General features: G+C 56.9%; 5 protein-coding genes across 6 annotated transcripts in view; 4 read left to right on the plus strand and 1 right to left on the minus strand.

The window, feature by feature from the left end:
- Positions 1-191: 191 nt before the first annotated feature.
- On the plus strand, positions 192-11,515 carry TXLNA (taxilin alpha). 2 transcript variants are annotated; one of them, XM_064525174.1, is made up of 12 exons: positions 192-476; positions 2,374-2,525; positions 3,669-4,007; positions 4,515-4,606; positions 5,644-5,814; positions 6,545-6,739; positions 6,955-7,074; positions 7,373-7,447; positions 7,988-8,080; positions 8,517-8,612; positions 9,049-9,421; positions 9,734-11,515. In XM_064525174.1, the coding sequence occupies exons 2-11, from the start codon at positions 2,408-2,410 to the stop codon at positions 9,397-9,399; spliced, it is 1,650 nt and encodes a 549-aa protein (XP_064381244.1). In that variant the 5' UTR covers positions 192-476; positions 2,374-2,407; the 3' UTR covers positions 9,400-9,421; positions 9,734-11,515. The 2 variants fall into 2 exon arrangements, with proteins under 2 accessions (XP_064381244.1, XP_064381243.1); XM_064525173.1 differs by having other exon boundaries at positions 9,049-11,515.
- The window catches only part of TMEM234 (transmembrane protein 234), a 16,928-nt gene continuing 7,190 nt past the window's right edge, over positions 11,413-21,150 (minus strand). Inside the window, exon 5 of the mRNA XM_064525176.1 lies at positions 11,413-15,299. Coding sequence (XP_064381246.1) covers positions 15,130-15,299 — 170 coding nt within the window. The 3' untranslated portion in view covers positions 11,413-15,129. The remainder of the gene's footprint in view (positions 15,300-21,150) is intronic.
- CCDC28B (coiled-coil domain containing 28B) lies at positions 13,302-14,327 on the plus strand. Its single transcript, XM_064525179.1, has 5 exons — positions 13,302-13,462; positions 13,543-13,712; positions 13,797-13,951; positions 14,079-14,101; positions 14,188-14,327. The coding sequence occupies exons 1-5, from the start codon at positions 13,302-13,304 to the stop codon at positions 14,240-14,242; spliced, it is 564 nt and encodes a 187-aa protein (XP_064381249.1). The 3' UTR covers positions 14,243-14,327.
- On the plus strand, positions 14,521-17,831 carry IQCC (IQ motif containing C). The gene is made up of 5 exons (XM_064525175.1): positions 14,521-14,603; positions 14,964-15,107; positions 15,726-16,071; positions 16,519-16,637; positions 17,097-17,831. Exons 1-5 carry the CDS (start codon positions 14,538-14,540, stop codon positions 17,136-17,138), a joined length of 717 nt encoding a protein of 238 aa, XP_064381245.1. The 5' UTR covers positions 14,521-14,537; the 3' UTR covers positions 17,139-17,831.
- Positions 17,261-21,150, plus strand: part of DCDC2B (doublecortin domain containing 2B) — an 8,308-nt gene continuing 4,418 nt past the window's right edge. Inside the window, exons 1-5 of the mRNA XM_026098130.2 lie at positions 17,261-17,399; positions 18,460-18,740; positions 20,002-20,059; positions 20,494-20,570; positions 21,005-21,136. Coding sequence (XP_025953915.2) covers positions 17,358-17,399; positions 18,460-18,740; positions 20,002-20,059; positions 20,494-20,570; positions 21,005-21,136 — 590 coding nt within the window. The 5' untranslated portion in view covers positions 17,261-17,357. The remainder of the gene's footprint in view (positions 17,400-18,459; positions 18,741-20,001; positions 20,060-20,493; positions 20,571-21,004; positions 21,137-21,150) is intronic.

Below are 21,150 nucleotides of genomic sequence, written 5' to 3' on the forward strand. Positions count from 1 at the left end.
CCCCTTTCCGCCGCCGGGCACCCAGCGCCATTTTGTGGGGTGGGGAGCGGGCCCTCAGCGCCGGTAACGGGCGTCGCGCGCGAGGCACGCCGGGAGTTGTTCTCCGCGCGAGGCACGCCGGGAGCTGTAGTGCCACCGGCATTCCGCCGCCGTTGCCGCCTCGCGCCGGTATTTCCCGGCGGGCGCCGCGGCGCCGCGGCCGCTGATTGGGCGGCGGGGCTCGGGGGCGCATGCGCGCTGCGCGCCCGCTCGGAGGCCCGGGCCAGAGCCGCTTTCCTCGGCGCGGAGCCCGGGGGAGGCGGGGAGAAGGAGCTGCGGAGCCGCCGCCGGCAGCGGGACCGGCGGGGCGGCGCCGGGGAGGGGGCCGCTCCGTCTTCGCTCCCCTCCGATGTGCCGGGGCGCCGCTGGGTCCCGCTCGCTGATTGGCTGAGGAGAGGGGGGGCGCGCGTCAGACCCCCTGGCGGTGACGTCACGGGGTACGTGCATGACGTCATTGCGGTGCTTGGGGGAGGGGGAGGGGGATGTGTGCCCGCTTGGCACGTCATGTCGGGGGGGCAAGGCCGCGGGGGTGCCACATGGGGGTGCCACGGGCGGGGTATTAACGGGGGTGGGGCCGGTCTGGGGAATTAACGGAGAAATGGGGGGCAGCGACCGCGGGGGGGGCAGATACCGGGGTATAACGGGGGCAGGGACCAGGGCGGGGGGTAGATGCTGGGGTATAACGGGGGGGGGGCAGGGACCGGGGTATAACGGGGGCAGTGACCAGGGGAGGGGGGCAGATGCTGGGGTATAGCGGGGGGGCAATGATGGGGGGGCAGACGCTGGGGTATAACGGGGGGGCAGTGACCGGGGGGGCAGATGCTGGGCTATAACGGGCGACAGGGGCAGCAACCGGGGGGGGCAGTGACCAGGGGGGCAGATGCTGGGGTATAACAGGGGATGGGGGCAGTGGCCGGGGGGCAGATGTCAGGGTGTTAATGGAGGGGCTGGGAGGGCAGGGTAGGGCACTGCCGTGGGGGGCAGGGCCCCGGGGGCAGGCATTGCCCGGGGGCTCAGGTGTGGGGTACCGACTGGGGGGTCGGTGCTGACGGGGGAGAGGGGCAGGAGGGGCAACGTTCACTGTGGGTCAGCGCGGGGGTGTTAAGGGTGAGAGCAGGGCTCTTTGCACGGTGGGGCGGGAGGTGGGGACACAGGGGGCGGCGCGGGGTGCCGGGTCGGGCTCGGAGGGGAAGGCCAAGGCCGGGCAGGGTCGGAGGAGCTGCCTCTAGCCCGGGCTGGGCGCGTGGGGTGCCGCGGAGCCGGTTGTCATCGCGGAGCCCGGGGAAGCGCGCGGGAGTTGCGCTATTTACGGCAGCCGAGGAAAAGGGGCGCCTGAGGGCACGAGAGCAGCGGGCCGGGTGCTGCGGGCCTGCCGTGGGAGGGGGCACAGCCTCGCCGGCCGCGGGTGGGCGGCTGGTACGCGTGCTTGGCTCCTGCGCCTGCTCCTGATTTTCTCCTGTGTTTTTACTTCGTAAGCCGTGTCCTGGGTTGCTCTCAGAGAAAAAGCCCAGCTCTCACTGGGTGACCGCTGCGGAATTGCAGCGAAGGTTTTCCCCACCTCTTGGGGAATGATCCCTCGGCTCTAGAGTAGGAGCGCTGGCTGCCTCTGCTTTGTAATTAGCATCGTAACTGGAGCAGAGGGTGCAGGGGGGAGAGTCAGAGAGAACATGCCCTGCCGGGGAGAGAGGGGGAAGACAGGCGAGGAGCTGGGAGCTGAGCTCGGTCTGTTAGTCGTGGCTCATGGTGATGCTAGTTAATCTTTTCAGCGCTGAGCTCCAGCTCTGCCTGGGAGCCGCACGCTTTCCTCCGGCCAGGTACGGGTTACTGTTCTAGTTGCTGCTGACTTTCCTCCCGTGGAGGCTTTGGTCTCTGGGCCTCCCACGTGGGGAGGGGGGTTCGCAGGCAGCCTGCGCAGATCACTCTCAGCTGTGAAACACGCTTGTTAGCGGGGGGAGAAATGTTCTAAGGGGAAAGTGTGGTGGGGGCAGGGGGAAGTAACAGCACTGAGGAGGTTGTGCCCTATAGATTAGGAAAGCTACATGCTGTGCCTGATTCGGGATTTGCTGCCTTGCCCTAGAAGGGGCTGCTTCTGGCATCTCTCAACTGGAAGAATAATAATTATTTAGATATAGTGGCCTTTGCAGTGAGGCTCAAATCACGAAATGCTGAGCTGCAGGTGGGCAGCAGGGAAGCAGCCTCCCCAGAAATGAGTCGCTTCTCCGTTCTGAGTGCATCGGTTGTCGCTGACTCCCCAGCAAGGTGATGAATCCTACTATAATCCCCCAAACTGTTACTTCTTAAAATTAAATGTAGTTGCTGTTTCTCTTTCACTAGGGTTTGTTGAGACCGAGTGGGGAGAAAAGTCGTGATGAAGAACCAAGGTGGGGAGACCAAAGCTGCCCCGCGGCCTGCTAGTTCTTCCAAAATGAGCAGCGGCCTGGCGCTGGAGGAAGGCGACTCACCTGAGGCCGCAGCACCCCTTGCAGGTGGGCAGTCCGCAGGTCCCGGCACGCGCAGCTCCCTGCCGGTGGCGGGGGACAGTGCTGACGCCCGAGCAGTGAGGCGCAGGAAAAGTGGGAGGGCGGGTTTTAGGCCTGAAAAGAGCTGGGTTGTTGCTTTCTCCGTAGGAGGGTGGGCCATTGTATCCAGCCCTTTTTACTTGTATAAGAGCAGCTGTGATGTCAGGAGCAGAACATCCTTGTTTCTTATCACTTCTATGTACAGGCAGCTCTGAAGTAGTTACTGCTTCCTTGGGGAACAGGTTACCAAAGTGTGGAGTTGCATCTGCCTCTGATCCTGACCTGAACGTGATGGGTTATTTACTGTTGCTTAGACCTTAAGGATCCTGTACAGGAAAAAGTCAGACAGGTCTTTCCTTGGGACAGTGTTATACTGAGTGACCTGCCCTGTTATTGGCACTTTTCAAGTCATAAAAATAATTCTCTGGAAGAAGAAAAACATGTCTAATAAAGTAGGTGCTTAGTTGAAATTAACCCTGCCTTATGTTCTGATGCCTAGCGAGTGAGGGGTGTAGCGAATACCCAGCACGTAGAGTTAGTTTAATAACCAACTGCTGTCTGTCGTCAAGGAGTCTCATTTGGGGGAACTCTGGAAGCTCAGAAGTGTGCTGAGGGGTGTGCTGCCTGCTCCCTCCCCGAGCATCCGCTGTTGGTTGCTCTTAGGGACAAGATACCTTTGATCTGACCCAATACAGCTGTTCTATATGTGACAAGAGAGACTAACTTGGGTTTTAAATCTATTGTAGTCTTAAAAAGCCTCGCTCCAGGGATATTAGCAGGCTGTTCCTGTGAAGGGAAACTCATGCAAAACCTGCTTTCGTTAAAGGATGGTGGGGGGTGTGAAATTTTGCTCCTGACAGATGTCAGGGGCTTGGTCATGCTCTCGTGATCAAAAGAGAGGCTGTTAGGAATGCACCTCTATTGTCAGGGCAGCTGGCTGGAGACGCAGCCAGAACAAAGCAGCTTATGTTGCTGCAAGTTTAGCCTGCCCTGTGCAGTGGGGTGCTGGGGAAACCTTTCCTGTGCTCTGTGTTTATAGGGCCGTAGCAGAGACGAGAGAATAGACCGTGTGGGGGAAGTATCATGCTTTTGTGTTCCCGTCTCCCCCAGCTCCTCTCGCACAGGAGGACACGAAGTCCTCCCGGCCTGCCGTGCGTGACGTCTCTGAAGAGCTGAGCAGACAGCTTGAGGACATCTTGAACACGTACTGTGTGGATGCCAGCCAGGAGGGTCCGGGCGAGGACGGCGGACAGAGTGAGCCTGCGGAGCCAGAAGAGGCAGAGAAGTGTCGTAGCGAGTCCCCGAGGAACGGCGACCAGGAGTCGGGCAGCCCCGAGATGAACGGGGAGAAGGAAAGCTCGAAGGGGACCGAAGAGTTTCGACCCGGCGAGGAGTGTGGGGAGCGGGATCAGAAGAAGGCTCAGGAAAAGAAGAAAGCCAAAGGCCTGGGTAAGAGGTTCCCCACTGTGGTAGGCAGCCAGCTTGAGAACTTCAGTGCAGACATTGATTTTTTTTGTTTTTATACTGCACTGACCGCCCTCGGTGAAATAAGCACCTTATGTGCATGATGTACAGCAGTGTTTGGAAACAATACGGCATCTCCTTCTTGTGGTACGTGAGGAAACATACTGAGAGCTGCAAAGGCACTGGCTGGTCCCGAGTGCTGCTGCAGCCTCTGAATTCTGCGCATTTCCCTTCTGCTAGACACAGCTCTGCCTAGTCAGCCCAGTGGTTGTGCCCGTTCTGAAAGCCAAGTCTCCCCACACCTGCTTCATTTCCCCCCTGGTTGTATGTAGTAAAATCTATGGGGCAGAGCCTAGAGAAGGCACTGGAGACTGTAGCTGTGGCTGAGACAGGGTATGCACAGATGCCTGGTTTCTCTCTCCTGTTTTTGCCTTATGAGCCAGAACTCTGTGTAAGGGATACATTTTTTTTAAATTCTATGTCTCGTTCCAGGCAAAGAAATCACTTTGCTGATGCAGACGCTGAACACCCTGAGCACGCCAGAGGAGAAGCTGGCAGCGCTGTGCAAGAAATACGCTGAGCTGGTGAGTCCGTATTTCTTCGTTCCAGGCTCTGGGGAAGGACGCTCCACAACAGCAAGGACTGAGACTTTTTCACAAAGCTGAAGATGGCTGTAGTTTTGTTTTGTTTTGTTTCCCTTGGCGTTGGGAGGGACAGTCCAGGTACACTCATGTAGCTTTGCATGTATGTTCTGGGCTCCCTGCGATGCTGGATATCCAAATTCCAGAGGACAGATGTTGCTTGGTCCAGCCAGGCATCACTGTTCGGGGCTCTGCAGAGGTGCAAGTGAGGACAGGAGTAGTGCTGGCAGATCTGCATGGGAGAGGATTTCAGGTCTGTTTCCTCTCTCCTTTAATATTGCGTCTGTCGCCCGTCCTGTCTCAGGAGAGTCCTGTGGCCAGGTCTGTTATGCTGAGGCCTGCGTGTCCTGATCTCTCTCTGCAGGCAGTGCTCAGCTGCATGCTGGCAGGCCTAGCTGTGATAGAGAACAGCACGAATGCTTTTCTCCAGTCTCTTATTACTCAGTCACTGTGTTTCTGTTGATAATTTCTTGACAAGAAATGTGTGTTTGCCAGAGTCGCTGCACTGCTCTGTGTGTGTTGCACAGCTGAGTGTGCACACAAAAAATCCGATGAGTCCCATGTGCCACGTTTAGCAGGGCTGGGAGATCCAGGTATGTGCCTAGACCCAGCGCACAGAAGTATTGGGCCTTCTATGCGTGTCCAAAGTGGACGTGTTCAGGATTGCCATGCAGCCGGCCGTGTGCTCAGAGCTCTGCTCCGTTTGAGCAATGTGCGTGTGGAAATGCTGGATAAATGTGCAAGTCTTTCAGATTCCAGCAGGATGATCAATTTGGGAAGCAGAAAGGTCATGTCTGAGGCAATCTTGGACTCTGTGGCAGTCCTGCTCTGCTCTAGAGTGGCAGCTTTTGTGATCTAAAGCTCTTGTCCACCTCTTGGAAGACGTCAAGCACTTCTTTGATTCCCAAGTCCCCTCCCAAGGGCATAGCATTGCTTTGATGTGTTTTGCTGCATCTGTTCCTTTTGTTCCTCTGCTGTAGCTGGAAGAGCACCGTAACTCCCAGAAACAGATGAAGATCTTGCAGAAGAAGCAGACGCAGCTGGTGCAAGAGAAGGACCACTTGCAGAGCGAGCACAGCAAGGCCATCCTGGCCCGCAGCAAGCTGGAGAGCCTGTGCCGCGAGCTACAGCGACACAACCGCACGCTCAAGGCAAGTGCCTTGTGTTTTCCCACTACTCTGGGAGCTGTTTGATCCCAAGCACTCGGATCGTTTGCTGCGGGGCTGCAAGCCACTGGCAGACTGACCTTCACCTGCGTTTGCCCACAGTCTAGTGTCCAGGGCAGCGCTTTAATTTTGCTGTTAAGCCATCATCTTGCAAAAAAGGCAAGCGATAGGAGGGAAGGGGGTCAGCACTCGTGATCTTGTCTTGAGTGGAGAAGAGCAGGGTGCTTTGTGGGCTAGCTCAAATGTCATAGGGGAAGGCAAGTGGGGCAGTGGCCGGGACCTAGCGTGTGTCTCGGTAACCGTGACCAGCAGTGACCTGGAGTGTTGGTTACTGTCAATCCAGCTGTTTGCTAGAGCTGCAGCTGAACAGGGGAGTTCTCTGGGGTCAGCAAACTTCTGCACGTCCTTATGTCCCAAACAGTGCTGCCCACCTCAGCCCTTGAGGTAAATTCATACAGACACCTAGGAGGGCAAAATATAACTTGCCCACTGTGCCCGAGCATTATTTCAGGGCCTGTTTGCTGGAGAAATGGAGGGGAAAGGCCCAGAGCAGGCTGAGGAAGGGGCAGTCCAGCAGGGCGCAAAGTGTCTTCTCAATCAGTGTAAGCAGTAGTGGGAGGCTCGGTGGATTCACCACGGTTTGGGCAGGATTGCTCCCCTGCCTGTCCAGCACAGGGGCTGACGTGGTCCTGCTGCCTCTGCCCTGCTCATGCAGGAGGAGGGTGTCCAGCGTGCACGGGAGGAGGAGGAGAAGCGGAAGGAGGTGACATCCCACTTCCAAGTGACACTGAACGACATCCAGCTCCAGATGGAGCAACACAATGAGAGGAACTCTAAGCTGCGCCAGGAGAACATGGAGCTGGCGGAGCGGCTCAAGAAGCTCATCGAGCAGTACGAGCTGCGGGAGGAGGTGGGTCAGGGCAGGAGGCCTGGTGTAGGGCTGCTCTGGTGCTTCTGTTCTGCCCAGTGGAGTGTGTCCCTGGGGCGGTGACAGCTGCTGGCTTCAGAGGGGAGAGGGGACCTCTGGGCTCCTGGGATCTTCCCTTGGGATCACTGCCATTGCCACGTGGGCAACAGGGCCCCGGCTGAGCAGGTCAGTGACCGGTGGCGTGTTTCCCTTGGCAGCACATCGATAAGGTGTTCAAACACAAGGACCTGCAGCAGCAGCTGGTGGACGCCAAGCTCCAGCAAGCGCAGGAAATGCTGAAGGAGGCAGAGGAGAGGCACCAGCGGGAGAAGGACTTTGTAAGTCTTACTGCGATTCTTTAATGGCAGCAAACCCTTTGCCTCATCGCTCTGTGAAGGCTTGTTACCATTAAGCTTCTGAGTGCAGAGCCCAAATTGGATCAGGCCATCCCAAGCCTGCCGCGTACCCAGCCATGACCGTTCCCCCAGCTGCCTCAGGAGCAAGACTGGAGCCCCTGCTCTGCTCTGCGTGTTTCTCCCAGCCCTCTGCGGCCTCCAGGCCAAGCACCAGCTGTGCAGGGACATGTTGAGAGCCTTCCCTGGTGGCAGCAAGGTAACTGTGTTTACTCTTCCCTAGCTGCTGAAGGAAGCTGTGGAGTCGCAGAGGATGTGTGAGCTGATGAAGCAGCAGGAGACCCATCTCAAGCAGCAGGTGAGTTACCTGGTCTGCGTGCTTGGCCTGCTTGGTTTTCCCTCCTCCCTCAGCGGGGTTGAGCTGCTTAAGCTCCTTAAGCTGGAAAACACGGGGACAGGATTGTCCCTGAATTTGACATTGGTGAGCCCATGTTAGCACAGGAAGCACAGCATGAGCTGGGGCCTCCTTCAGCTCTTCAGCCTCCTTGGAGAAAGTGGCCTTGGTTTCACCAGCACCTTTCCCAGTGCTGGGGGCTTTTGTGTGAACGTACCTTGCTGAATCAGACCCAGCAAGTGCTTCGTGTTGAGGCCAGGAGACATTCGCAGGGCGCATCGTTCTAAGGCTGTCCCTGTAAGAAAGTGGAAGGATTGTTCCCCGTTCTGCCCTGCCTGTGTTGGCAAAGCAGCTCCGTGCTGTGAGTTGTTTGTTGTAAAGTCCAGCCCCAAGATAACTAGCTGAGTCTTGGCTGAAATCTCCCCTCTCAGGGGAGGGCTGAGTGGGAAGACCGTCAGGTGCCGTGGTGAGCAGCGAGGCACTGTAACCCTTTCTCTTCCCCAGCTGGCTCTCTACACAGAGAAGTTTGAAGAATTCCAGAACACCCTTTCCAAAAGCAGTGAAGTGTTCACGACGTTTAAACAGGAGATGGAGAAGGTGGGTAACTCTGTCACTGCCCCGCAGAGCTAGCATGGGCTGGAGGCACTGCCTGTCTCTCCTCGCTGCTTTTGCGAGCCAAGAAGCAGCAGCTCCTTGGTTTTGTTCAATTTTACGGATATTAAAATCGGCCATGAGCTGGCTGCTTGTAGAAGACAGATGCATCCTTGTGAGGTGACTGCTGTGCGCACACATGTATCAGAACAAGCAGGGCTACCTCTGGCTCCTGGATCTGTTGTTGCCTGGTTGGTGTTTCCCACTGGGGAAGCTGACTCCAGCAAGACGAGGAGACGTTTCCCAGGCCAGTGAGGATGGCAACGTCTCGCTGTCTGTGCTGGGAAAGTGGGTGCCTGTTTGAGGGTATCCTACATGTAACCAGCTGTGGCACTCTGCCTGTGGCTTATATGTTTCTTTTTTTGTTGCTGTGATTCTATAGATGACTAAGAAAATCAAGAAGCTAGAGAAAGAGACCACTATGTACCGTTCTCGCTGGGAGAGCAGCAACAAGGCTCTGTTGGAAATGGCTGAAGAGGTAAGGAGGCTCTGGCTGTTTTTCTTTCCTGTGCTGACTCAGGCAGCTGGTGACATACTGTATAGCTTTGGGCCAGAGCTGGGGAATAGCAGGACAGCTCCTGTCTTGTTGTGGACGTGCCGTATGGTGGGGATTGTCTTTCCCTTCAGCTTGGTTTCCTTTCCTATACATGGTGATAGAGCCCTCTATTGCGTGGCAGAAGTGAGGGTTAATGAACACAGAGGTGCTTGGAAGAAGTCTGAGACGGTCTCAGCTGCACTTGGCCTCCACGGGGCAAAGGGACAAAGAAGTGGTGACAATAGCACCAGCTCCTTTGAATGCTGAATGTTTGCTCAGTCACAGATATATTCCCCTTGAATTCCCTTTGGGGTTTTCTCTCTCCCTTTCTGCCTCCCTCCCCAGAGCGGTAAAATCTGAGCTGCTTTTCTCTTTGCAGAAAACCCTTCGGGATAAGGAGTTAGAGGGGCTTCAGGTGAAAATCCAGCGCCTGGAGAAACTGTGTCGAGCCCTGCAAACAGAGCGCAACGACCTCAACAAGAAGGTGCAGGACCTGTGCGCCCACGCGCCCCAGGCCGACACGGACCTGTCGGAGCCTTTGAAGGACCCATCTCGGGACGGCTCCGAGGTGGCGGCAGGAGGTGCGCCAGCGGAGCAGCGCCTGGCCGAGGATTGCCTTCACTCAGGAAAGCCGACACACAGCCCAGACCCTGCGGAGAGCCTGGGAGAACTGAGCATAGGAGCCTTGGGGCAGAGTGGGACTGAGGAACGCACTCAGGGCGCTGACTGAGCCCGCTGTGCAGTAGCCAGAGGTAGGGCAAGGGAGGGTAACGTGAATGTTTCACAGACTTGACCTGACACCCCGTCCCAGTCCTTGGACCAGTGTGAGGGGCCAGCCCTCCATGGGCTTTGAGATTCCCTAGTTTAGGTTTTCGGAGGGTTTTTAAAATTATATATATATATGATATATATATATGATATATAAAATATGTGCAGGGCAACATACACTTTATATATGGATATATATGACAACTAGAATGACCCACCTCCCTGTGTGTGTGAATAACTAATATATGGAGACTCAACTGATCGTCCCTTTCACTAAAAGACCTTGTCATTGGCAGGCTGTGACTCCCCTAAAATCTAGCACAGCTCAGGAAAGCAGGTGTGTGGAACTGCCCGGCCCTCCTCCAGCCCGCGGCACTGGGACAGCTGGACGCGTCGCCTCCTCCAGCTTCAGATCAACGCTCTCAAGGCGAGTTAAAGCAGGGGAGAGCTGATGCGTTTCCCAGCACTGGCTTCTCCCTCCTCTGGATCCGGCCTCAGGCAGGAGGGAGCTCCTGGACTTGTTCTCATGTTTTCATGTCCTGACTGGCAACTCTCTCTCGTCTGTGAGCTCAGCAAACGACAGAGAAAGAGACTCTTTCCCCTGTTGTCTGGGTTTGTGTGTTGAATGGGAACAAAAAGAAGCAGAGTAATCGTGGGTGCCTGGTACACACAGGCCTCCCACGGGGCCTTTGCTATTCCCCAAACCTGCCAATGTCTCAATAGCCTTATGATTCACAGTTGCCTCTTTGCTATACGCACATGTGCACAAGTGTATTAAACAGTTAATCCAAAGGTCTAATTCCTAAATGTTTTGCACAAGCGCGTGTGATTAGTTGTGCAAGGGGACGGGGAGGTCCTTCCACCTGAAATCCTCTTCCCTGCGTTTGGACTTCCCAGCGCCCATCCCACAGTGCTGAGCGGGGCGGTCTCGGAGGTGTTTATGGAGCTGGAGCTCCAGGAGGATAAACCCTGCGTCTGCTCCAGGACTCGCTGCTTTAGCTGAATCGCTGGGACCGCTGCAAGGACCGTGCTCTGGGCTGGTCCCTCTGCAGGTCGCACCCTCCCGCCGGGCTGTGCTGGTGCTCTGGGGCTAGGACAGGCCTCTCTCTTCTTTACCCGTTCGCTTTGTTGGAGGAGCATCTCCCAAGTGCCCTGCTGTCACCCTGCCTGCGCCACCGCCGCCGTGTCTGGGAGGACGCCTGGGGCCTCTCCTGCCCGCGGGATGGGGTGAACGAATGCTGAAGTGCTCTGCCCAAAGGACCACGTTGTGCTTGGAGGCTGTTTACGGACAGATGCGTGAGGCCTGCCAGCACGGTGCATGGGGGACTTCTGCTTAGTTTCTCAAGACTTTTTATTTTCCCTGTTCTTTCTGGGAGACCCCTGCTTGTTTGGAAACTTTCTTGCTGCAGCTTCTCTTTACAACAGACTTATTTTCAGCATTGCCTTCCTTTTGCTTCAAGCTGAAATGAGCTGGCCTGAGCCCTTCCTCGTGGTGGATGTATTTAGTGGAACAACTTTCTCTTCCGGCAACACGGTTGCTCTCACGTCTTCTCTCCGCAAATGTACAGCACTGTTGTGAAGGACCTGCCTCGCTGCTGGGGGGAGCAGCCTGCAGGAGTTGCATCCCTGCACCCCCCTTCCTCCACCAGGTTTCCAGCAAATTCAGTTTTAATAAACGTGGTCATCTGCAGCGGAGACGGGCTCTAACGAGCCTCGGCCAAGCTGCAGTCTTGAACATGCAGCAGGACATGTTCCCCGGGACTTAGCTTGGATTTATCTCCTGGTCCCTCGCTTTCGGTATCACTTCTTCCAGCACAGGGATGTGTCTGCCTCTGACAGGAGCTGGCTCTCCCCGAGCGAGCGAGCGTAGCCCTGGCCTGGCGGGACTACACCGTTCCCCCGCGGCCTGTGTGAGCGAGGGCTGCAGCCTGTCGCCGGATTTTCCTTCCTGCTCTTTCAGTAACAGAAAAACCTCTTACAAGTCACCACCCCTTTATTTTTTGTTATGGTACAGATAGCCCCTGCGTGGGGTTTGTTGTATGTATCCGCGTACCCAATAGAAATGCACACAAACTTGCTGCTGGTGTCTGTGTTGTCTCTGTCCCGCTCAGTTTGGTGATGAGGGGCTGTTTGGGGCTGCGCGTGGCACTGAGCAGCCTTTAGGCTTCCTCTGTTTGCAAGTGCCCGAAGCAAGGAGCTGAGCAGAGGAAGAGCTGTGGCCTTCAGCCCCGCGCGCTCCTGGCAGGGGAGGGAAAGGCCCCAGCTCCTCTGCAGGAAACAAGCGCTGGCCCAGGCCCCCTTGGCCGGTGGGGCAGGAGGGCCGGGAGCAGCGGGGGTCCTGGCCCGTGGGGAGCCCCCAGGGTTTGTCCCCCAGGGCAGCCAGCCTCCCTCCCGGTGCGCCCGACCCCCCCCGGCCGCAGGTACAGCTCTGCGGGTGGAAACATCCTGGTGGGATCAAACCCCCCGGAGCGGCCAGCCCTGGGCATCCGTGTCACCCCCGGGTGCCTAAGACTGGCTTAAAATCCTGCAATGACGGAAACAAGAAGCAGTGTTCAATTCTTTGTGTTTGAGGCTGACTGCTGGAGGCTTGTTTTGGTGAAAAGGGCTCCTGTGATCGCACGAATCTGGATGCCAAAACCAGAGAAACGGGGCACACGGGGTGTAAACCCCTGTGAGCGGCAGCCCCGGCGGATTGGAGGGGATGCCAGGCGGCAGCCGCTGGTGCGGGAGGTGTCCGGTGCCCTGGGGAAGGTGCGCAGGAGCCGGCCCTCATCAGGCCCTCGCTGTGCAAACCGGCCCGTGGCTCTGCGTGACCGGGGGCCGGATCCTGCCCTCTTTCCCCCCGCCGTGTGAAGCCGGTGCCAGGGTCCAGGCCAGGCCCCGCAGCCCGTTCGCACGCCGGGGGCTGCTCGGACGCGCAGAGTCCAGCAGTGCCACCGCTTCGGGGACAGGCGGGAGCTGGAGGAAGTTCCCTTCCCCTTTAAATGCAAATCCCAGCCTGGGCCTGCAGCTGGGACGCGGTGTCCTGCGGGCTCGGGGACGGGGTCCGGCCAGCACCGCACGCCGGGCACCGCGGCCTGGCGCAGGTCAGTGCCCCCCGCTCCGGCGGGGCCACGCTGCTCGGGGAGGGCGGCCGGAGCCTGCGGACAAAGGGGCTCGCGTGGCCCCCGCCGATCAGCCCCGTCCCGCTGCCGCGAAGGGGCCCGGGGGGACGGCGGCGCTTGGCTGGGGCCGAAACGCGGTGGGTGGTGGGGGAGCCCCCCCAAGCCCCTCCTGTGGGCTCAGCCCTGGCTCTCGGTTCGGGCAGCCGGGGCATTTCCCTGCCCTGGCCTCCCTTCCCGCAGCTCTGGGGAACGCCAGCGAAAAAAACTCACTGCCGGGAATGTCCGGGCCGTTCTTCGGTGCCTGGTGGGGGTGGATAAGGCCCCCGGGCTTTGCTCCGCGCTGCGGGATGCTCCGGCACAGACGCGGGGATAACGCAGCCTGAGCGGCGGCGAGTGCCTGGGCTGCGGCCCTCCTGCCTGCTGCCGTGCCGTGCCGTGCCGTGCCGCTGCCGGAGCCCGCGGAGCCCTGCCGCGGCTCAGCTGCACTCGGAGTTGGTGCGGTACGGCACGGCGGGGTCCTGGGGTGCCCTGCCTGAGCCCAAGGAAAAACCCAGGCACAGCTCAGGCAGGACGGGCAGCGCTTCCCACGGGGATCCCGCGTCCCCATCGGCTCCAGGGAACCTGCTGCTCTCCGGGGGCACAAGGACAGGAGACCCCCAGGGTCACAAACGCTTTGGAGGGGCCGGAGCTGCCAAGAACCTCGTGTCCTTCCCGCGCAGGGTCTCTCCCCCGCTGCTCCAAGCCCTCGGCCGGCCCCGCGATGGACGACAGGAAGAAGAAGCGGAGCCCCAAGGCGTGCCTGGCGCAGCCGGCGCCCGCCGGGACGCTGCGGAGGCTGCCGCTGCCCGCCAGCAAGAGCACCTCCTTCGCGCTGCCGCTGCCCCACCTGCCCTCGCCCAAGCAGCGGGCCAAGCTCCGGCGGTCAGTGCCGGCTCGGGGCGGGCGGCAGCCCCCCGCGGCGCCAGGGCCGGGCGACGCCACGGGTGTTTTCTTCCCCGCAGGACGAGCAAGGAGAAAGGGCGGGTGGCGGCGGCCGGGGGCAGCGCGGGGGTGGCGCTGGGGGCCCCGCTGCAGCACAGCTTCCTCACGGACGTCTCCGACGTCTGCGAGATGGAGGGCGGGCTGCTGAACCTCCTCAACGACTTCCACTCGGGCAAGCTGCAGGCCTTCGGTGCGGGGCCGGGGCGCGCGGGGCGGCGGGGCGGGGGCCGGGGCGGCTGGGCCGGGCCGTGACGGTGCCTCCGGGCCGGCGCAGGGAAGGAGTGCTCCTTCGAGCAGCTGGAGCACGTGCGGGAGATGCAGGAGAAGCTGGCGCGCCTCCACTTCGGCCTCAACGTCTACGTGGAGGAGCTCTCCGAGGAGCAGAAGAAGACGGTGGCCGACAGGAACCTGGACCAGCTGCTGATGAACGTGAGCCTCCTCCTCCTCCTCCTCCTCCTCCTTCTCCTCCTGCCCGGCCCGGTCCTGCTCCGGCTTCGGCCGCGGCTGCAGTGTGCCGGCCGGCGTCCTAGCTGCTCTCCTCTTTCCTTCCCTGCAGCTGGAGGAGCTCAGCAACTCCATGTATCCTTGGGCAGGGCGCTGGGAGGGTGGGCACCGCCATGGCGGTGGGGCCGCGTGGCCGCGCTTTCCCTTGACGCCCGGCCCAGACAGAAGCTGCACCTGGCGGAGCACCCGGAGCCTGAGGACGTCGCCTCGGCCTGACTGCTGTGGGCCGCCACCAGCCCGCCGCCCTCATGCCCCTGCCAGGAAGCGGCGTGGTGGGGACACAGCCCTGTGCTGAGACTGGGGCAACTCATCACACTGATGGGGGCTGAGGGGAGAGGGAGACCTGGTCAACCCCCTCCCCCGCCGCCATTTTGGTGGGACCCACAATAACGAGTGGCGGTCGGGAGGGGGCGTGGCCCGGCGAGAGGGGGCGTGGCCCGGCGGCGGCCGGGCCCGCCCCCCGCCGTCGCGGCTGGGTGACGTCATTCGGCAGCGCCGGGCGGCGGCGGCCATGGAGCTGGAGCTGGGGTCGGGGGAGGAGGGGCGGCGGCGGCTGCGCGGCCTGATCCGCCTGCAGGTGGGGGCGGGGGGGGGTCCCGGGGGGCAGGTGGGGGGGGCGCCCCGGGGCCTGCACAGCCGGGTGGGCCCATAGGGGCACCGCTGGGGGGTCGGGGGAGCGGGGAGATGGGGTTCCCTGGGGGAGGCTGCGCGGCGGGAGGGGCCCTGGGCCAGCGGGACAGTTTGTAGGCACTGCTTCATTAAAGCTGAAACCATCCAAAAGCCAACAGAGAGCGTGTTCTTTCCTTGTCCGTAATCCACGTTTCCCCTGGGGGCTCCGTGGTCACAGACCGGGGAGGGGGCGGGCAGGGGTCTCGCTGGCATCCAGAGTCTTAACGGCACCCCCGGCTCCACCAGCACCTCTGCCCTGTGCTTGCAGGCCTGCGTCAGGGGCTACCTGTGGCGGAAGCAGCTTCAGAGCTTGAGGGCAGAGTATGAGGCCGTGGTGAGGGAGATCGAAGGAGACCTGGACCAGCTGGAGTGGAGGGGGCAGTACCTGCTGAGGCCGGTGTTTGTGGAGAAGGTCCGTGCCTTCGCCCGTGCTGTCATTCCTGGGAAAGCTGGTTTGCAGGGTGGACTGGGGTTTCGCAGCTTGGTCTGAGAGGGAAGAGTGCGCCAGCACCAAACTGATCCACGCGAGTGGTGGGGCCTGATGTCCAGACAGCAAAGCTGCTGACGATTCTCTTCAGCAGTGTAGTCTCAGTAGCTTGTATTTCTACCAAAGAAAAAATGATGATTATGTAGCAAAGGCCTGTCTTGGTCTCCCTGATTTGTGTCATTGAGTTCCAGACTGAGGATTTCTTCCTGTGGATGAACCTTAGCCACAAATTAAACATGTGAACTGTGCACATGACTCCTGCAGTTTTTGCCCATGTGTACCAACCTCGCTTGTTCACCCTGAGTAATCTGATCAGCTCTTGCGGTGGTTGAGCATTGCTCTTTAATGAGCTCACCACTTCTGGAACAAAGGCCCTTTAAAACGTTAGTGATGGTTCAAACCAGCATGTGTTGGTATCGTGCCAGAGTTACTGCTAACTGCAGGTCTCTGCTGGGACAAAAACACTGGCCCACAGAAGAGCCAGCCTTTGAGATTTTTATATTTTTGTCTCTGTGTTCAGTTGTTCGCATGTTGTTCTTCTAGAAGCCGGTGGAAGTAAAGTGTTCAACTACACAAGAGACTGTATCAAGTGATAAGGCCAGCACAGAAAAATTGCAGCAGGAGATATGTCTCTTGGAGGCCTCTGAGCCAGAAAAAGACTGGGGCTGTGGCAGCACCGTGAAACCTACAGCTGAGCTGCAGAGTGAGGAAACGACTTCCAAAGGTGAAGGTGATGAAGTGAGGCCAAATATAGGGACTGATACAGATGAATCCAGTGCAAAGCAGGGCAGTGCCCCAGCAGAAGGTGAGGGGTTGAAGAACAACAGCAGCGTATCGTCTGTATGGGACAGCACTGTCCTGGAGATGGAGTCCCCCGGAGTCAGCTTGGGTAAGGGACAGGAGTCACTTCACACACCAGAGCTGCGGGCTCTCCCTGTGTAGTTTGACTGACCTAGCAGTAAGTGAGGGTGGCGAAGGAGGTCTTGGAGAGCCAAAAGCTCAAGAATATACTGGCGAGTCCAAGTAACTCATTGCAGAAGAGACAATAGATGCAATCTGAGGTCTCTGGCCTGGGCCTTTGGTTGAAATCCCTTTTCTAAGATGTGTGGCATCTGCTTAGCACTGCTCTCTGCAGTTAGAGTCCCTATAGGTAACTTACCTATGGCTATAGCTAAGGACAAACTGAAGCTTGGTTGGCAAAGTGTCCAGCTATGCTGAAACTGGGCTGAATCTGGGAGAATATTTCTTAGCTCTCTCTGGTTCTGGCTGCAGGGGAAAGGGGACTGGCTACCAAGCTTTTGTTCTGATAATAGTTTATTTGTCCATTTCTTTGCAGAAATTCCACTCGAGGATTTCAAGGAGCTTCCTCGGACTGTGCCTGGCCTCCTGTCCTATAGAAATCACTTGATCATGGAGTTGCAGTGGTTGCAACAAGCTATCGTGAGCCGTAAAAATGTAAGGGCCTGACCTGCCTCTTGCAAAACAGTGGTTTGGACTGGTGCCTGTTTGCAGCCAGAGAAGTGCCGTCTGTGGTGAGACTGGGGGTTGAACAGTGAAAGTTCAGTTACTCAAGGACTAGATCAGATGATAGCAATGTTTTTTTTTTCTTTCTTCCTTCTTTTCCTTCTGTGGAAAATAAGGAATGCTAAAGGAAAAGAGAGGCTGTTTAGATTTGGTTACAAGGTTAGCTCCTGGCCTGTTGCAGAGACTTTGCTTCTTTGATAAATATCATGTCTGTACAATACACCAGTACATATTTGGCACTCAGCAAGTTGCTATTTGCATTACTTTAAAGGTGAGACTCACGTGAATGTTCTGGTCAGGTGTTAACGATTTTACTGGCTAGTCTGCCAAGGCAGGGGCTTTCCTACTTCTAGGTTTAATCATCAACACTTGTTTTTCTTTCTCTTACAGTACTTGAGGCTGAAAAAGAAGCTGGGGACTCCTGACCTGTAGGAGGGCATTCCAGAGGATGCAGGAAATTTGTACTGGTGTGGAGAAGCAGCTGAACTGGGGGACCATCATCATAGCGTGACCTCATGGACAGCAGCAGCCTGGGCGAACTCCAGCTCCATGGGTTGATGTTCTCCACTTCAGATGAATGTGGCAAGAAAGCCTTTAGAAGGTGCTTTTTGACCAGCTCCAAGTGACCAGCCGATTGCTTGTTGCTGAACTATGTCACAGCTCTGCAGTATCTGGGATCTCCAAGCATTTGTGGTAGGTTTTTGGGAACACCTAGCTGAAGCACTAAGTTAGGAGGAAAGTTTCCTAGCTTTGGTGGGAAGAGATGGCACATCAAATCTGACCTTCAGGAGATGAGGCTTGGTTCCTGACTTGCACGTCTCTGGCAGCGGTAACACAGGTATGCAGCAGTCACTCAGGCAGAACCCCCGTTGCTTGAGGAAGCAAGTAAGGACTTAGAGGGTTTGGTGTCATGCCTTGAAAGCACTTTGTCCAGAGATGCTTTGCTCACTTTGCTCTAGTTCAGGGGTGTCCGATGGCCCTCAGAAAGGGACTTTCCACACGGTGCTGTGGTTCCTTATTGTGACCCTAAGTCTTCTGTGCAAACACTCTTGCCGTATGGCGGATAAAGCTTTTTGTTTCTGATGATGCTGACTTGTTTGCAAATAAAAAGTTTTCCTGAACTTCGTCTCTGGATCCGCCTGTCCCTGTCTGTCCTGCCTTCCTCTCCTGGATGGAGCCACATGAGCCCCTAGCCCATTTTGACCTGTGGCAACACTGAAATAAAATAATTTCAGTGCAAACGGTGGTGCCTCCCCTTGTGGTGTTGATATTTGTCCAATAGGTGCAGGACAGAAACACACTGCACTTCTCGCATAGGGGGCAAGTCATAGGAAGGTGAGGAGGGCTTCTGGATACCACTGCCGTGGATGGGATGTGAGCTGCTGCCATAAATATACTGACACTTACTGCCCTTAATCTGAGTCTAGTGGCCACGTTGGCCAGTGAGGGAGCTCACAGTACTCGGTGTGTGGTGAGAGTGAGGGTTAAAGAGCTGTGCGGTTCCTGGTTCTCAAACAAAAAGATGTTCTGCAGTTTGATTGATGTGGTCTCCGGACTGGCCCACAACTTCCTCCTGCTGGGCCTGCAGCCATGGAGACGGCCAGTCGCTCCTGGGGCTGTGCTGAGATGGGAGGCAGAACACAAAGGCACCTGGTCAGAAGGGGTTTGGCTCAGTGTGAAGCTGGGCAGAGCTCTCCTTGCCCCACGCTGGTCCTTTTACCTCTCTGGTCAGAGCAGCTTGCTTGACCCATAGGTGATGGGTTCCCGTGGATTAGCTCTGGCACCTCCAGCCAAGAATGTGGTGGTGTATCGCAACGGGGACCCTTTCTTCTACGGGAGAAAGATTGTGGTGAACCAGCGGCAGTTCCTGACCTTTGAGGCATTTCTGAATGAGGTGACCAGGAGCATCGGTGCACCCTTGGCTGTGAGGAATCTCTACACGCCCAGGCAGGGCCACCGTGTCGCTGAGCTGGGGGACCTGCAGGATGGGTGCCAGTACGTGGCTGCAGGCTTTGAAAGGTTCAAAAGGCTCAAGTGAGTAGATGGACCTTTGGTTTCTGGGTTTGGAAAGTGGCTTTAAATCACCTCTGTAGGGGGATATATTGGGGTGTGAATGAATAAAAGAGGTAAAAGGGGTGCAAACGCAACTAAAAACAGAGACAGATCTCTCTGTTTAATTTCTTTTCTTATTGGAATCTACTGGATATATTCCAGATTGCTTGGAAAGTGCAAATATTCCTGGTAAGGTCATTTGACCCTCAGAAGAAAACATGCTGGGGGAGGAATGCACTCTCTGGGGATGTTGTGATAGGTGCTGTTCTGCCTTGCACACATCTCACTTTGTGGCGTGTGGGAGGTTCTGCTGCCAGCTTCCCTGTCAGAGTCACCGTTTGCACTGTCTCCACTCTGACAAATACTTCTGGATTGGTTTGGTGGAGTGCTTTTTGTTTTTTAATCCTACATGTTTCTGCTTCATGCATGAGGAGCTTTTGGTATATCCTGAAAGACAGAGGCCTAAAAAGATTCCTGGCATCACTTGAATCCTCCGGGGATTTGTGTGATACTGTAGGGGGGTTAAATTTGGCTCACTGTGCATATTGCATTTTATTGAGGAAGCGGTCCAAGCTGTATTAATACTGGTCAGCCCTGGGAGCCTGGATCAGCAATTAGCTCAAAGGACAAAATGTTTTCTATGTCTTCAGCATGGAGAACTGAAATGCTCCGAGTTTGGCTGGAAATTTCTTAAATGTAACACTTAAATTTAGCCTGAAGTTCTGAAGGCCCTAGAGATGAGAAGCCTGGAAAATTGTTTCAGAAGTGACCCAACAATAAACATACTCGGTTGTGACACACTGAGGCAGGGGTCAGTCATGTCCTTACAGCTCTCTAGCCAGCTGTGGCTCAGGATTCAGTTCTGGTCGCACCACAGATTCACTTTGTGTGTGTGACACTTCTTAAGTCAAAGTACTAGTGAGCCATGTGTAATTCTCGAAGGAGAAGAACCTGCTCGAAGTGAGACTGCTAGGAGGGAAGCTGCATGGATGTGGACCTGGACCCTTTCCACAGTGTGAAATATCACCTAAAAGTCAGGCTGGAGCTTCAGCACTGACCAAGCCACTTCCCAAATACTGCATGTGGATGGTTTGGCCTGCAGCTGAAAATCTGGCCACGATGGCTAGTGGCCTGTTCTTTCTCTTTTGGCTTGTTCATATGCCAGTGGTCACAGCTCCTGGGAAGTGTTGCCCTTCACAAACTGTCCCAGTTAGTACGTGGTAATTTCTTCTTGTTCTTGCAGCTATTTAAATCATGGAATGAAGCAACTCAGTGAGACAAGGAACAGCAATGGCATGCAGGTGAGTCCCTGAGCTGAGTGGGGGCAGGCAGAAGCACAGAATGAGCTGGAAAGAAGTGTGAAAGATGCTGATGAAACAAAAGCTGAGCTGAAAGGCTGCCAGGTGCCCAGTGGAGATAGGTAAAAGTGCCACAGAAATCAGTAGGACTCTCTGTGTGTGTGACAGCGCAGGGACCACTGCTGGGTACCTTCCATCCCCCTTAATAGTGCAGGGGAAGGATCTGTGCACAGCAGTTTGCGGGTGCTGGTGATCCTGGAATGCACCCAGCTATGCGAAGAGCCTCTCCAGGCCTTGGTGTTGCTGACAACAAACCCCACCTAGCAGCAGCAAGTGTGAAGGCAGGGCAGGCAGCTCCTGCCAGAGAAGAGGGAACAGCCCTGAGAGGCTCTGTGCCAAGGCTGTGACTGTTTCTGTGCACTGAACTTGGTCTCCAGCCCCGCACTGTAGCACCCTGGAAGCAGAACATCTCGGCGCAATGGCAGAAGCATACCCACCTGCCCTGCGTGATACAGTAAGTGCCTCAGTGTTTTCTCCTTTGGGGGTGGCTCTGGGATCATTTTCAGAGGCTGGAAGAGGGAATTTCTGTGTGATCCTGGCAATACTGCCCTACAGGGACACTTCCCAGCCTCTGCCAGAAGTATTTGTTGCAAATATTGTCCAGGCATTGGTGTCCTGGCACAATTACCAGCGTCACTGCCCTGTGCCTGGCGATGTCCTTAGATTAGGAACCACTAGGTGCAGGGAGAGCTGATGTCTTCGTAAGCGTTACTAGAACATTTCTGTGACTCCTGGTTGCAGCCTTTTGAGTGGCGAGTGACCCACCCAACACCGTATAAGGGGCGTCAGTGGCCTGGGGGTTGAAATGTCCTGGCGCAGTGAGCGTTGTCTTTGTGGGAGCTGCGTGAATACAAGCTCACCACATGCTCTGCGTTGTCTCTCCTGAAGCGTTTTCCGGAACGGAGATTTGCTGAGCCCTCCTTTCCGACTGCAGCTCTCCAGGAGCACCTCGCTGGAGTGGGACACGCTCCTGACCACGCTAACAGAGAAAGCCAACCTGCGCAGCGGAGCTGTTCACAAGTGGGTATCCAGAC

Source organism: Dromaius novaehollandiae, chromosome 23 (assembly GCF_036370855.1).
Source record: "Dromaius novaehollandiae isolate bDroNov1 chromosome 23, bDroNov1.hap1, whole genome shotgun sequence".
Lineage (NCBI taxonomy): Eukaryota > Metazoa > Chordata > Aves > Casuariiformes > Dromaiidae > Dromaius > Dromaius novaehollandiae.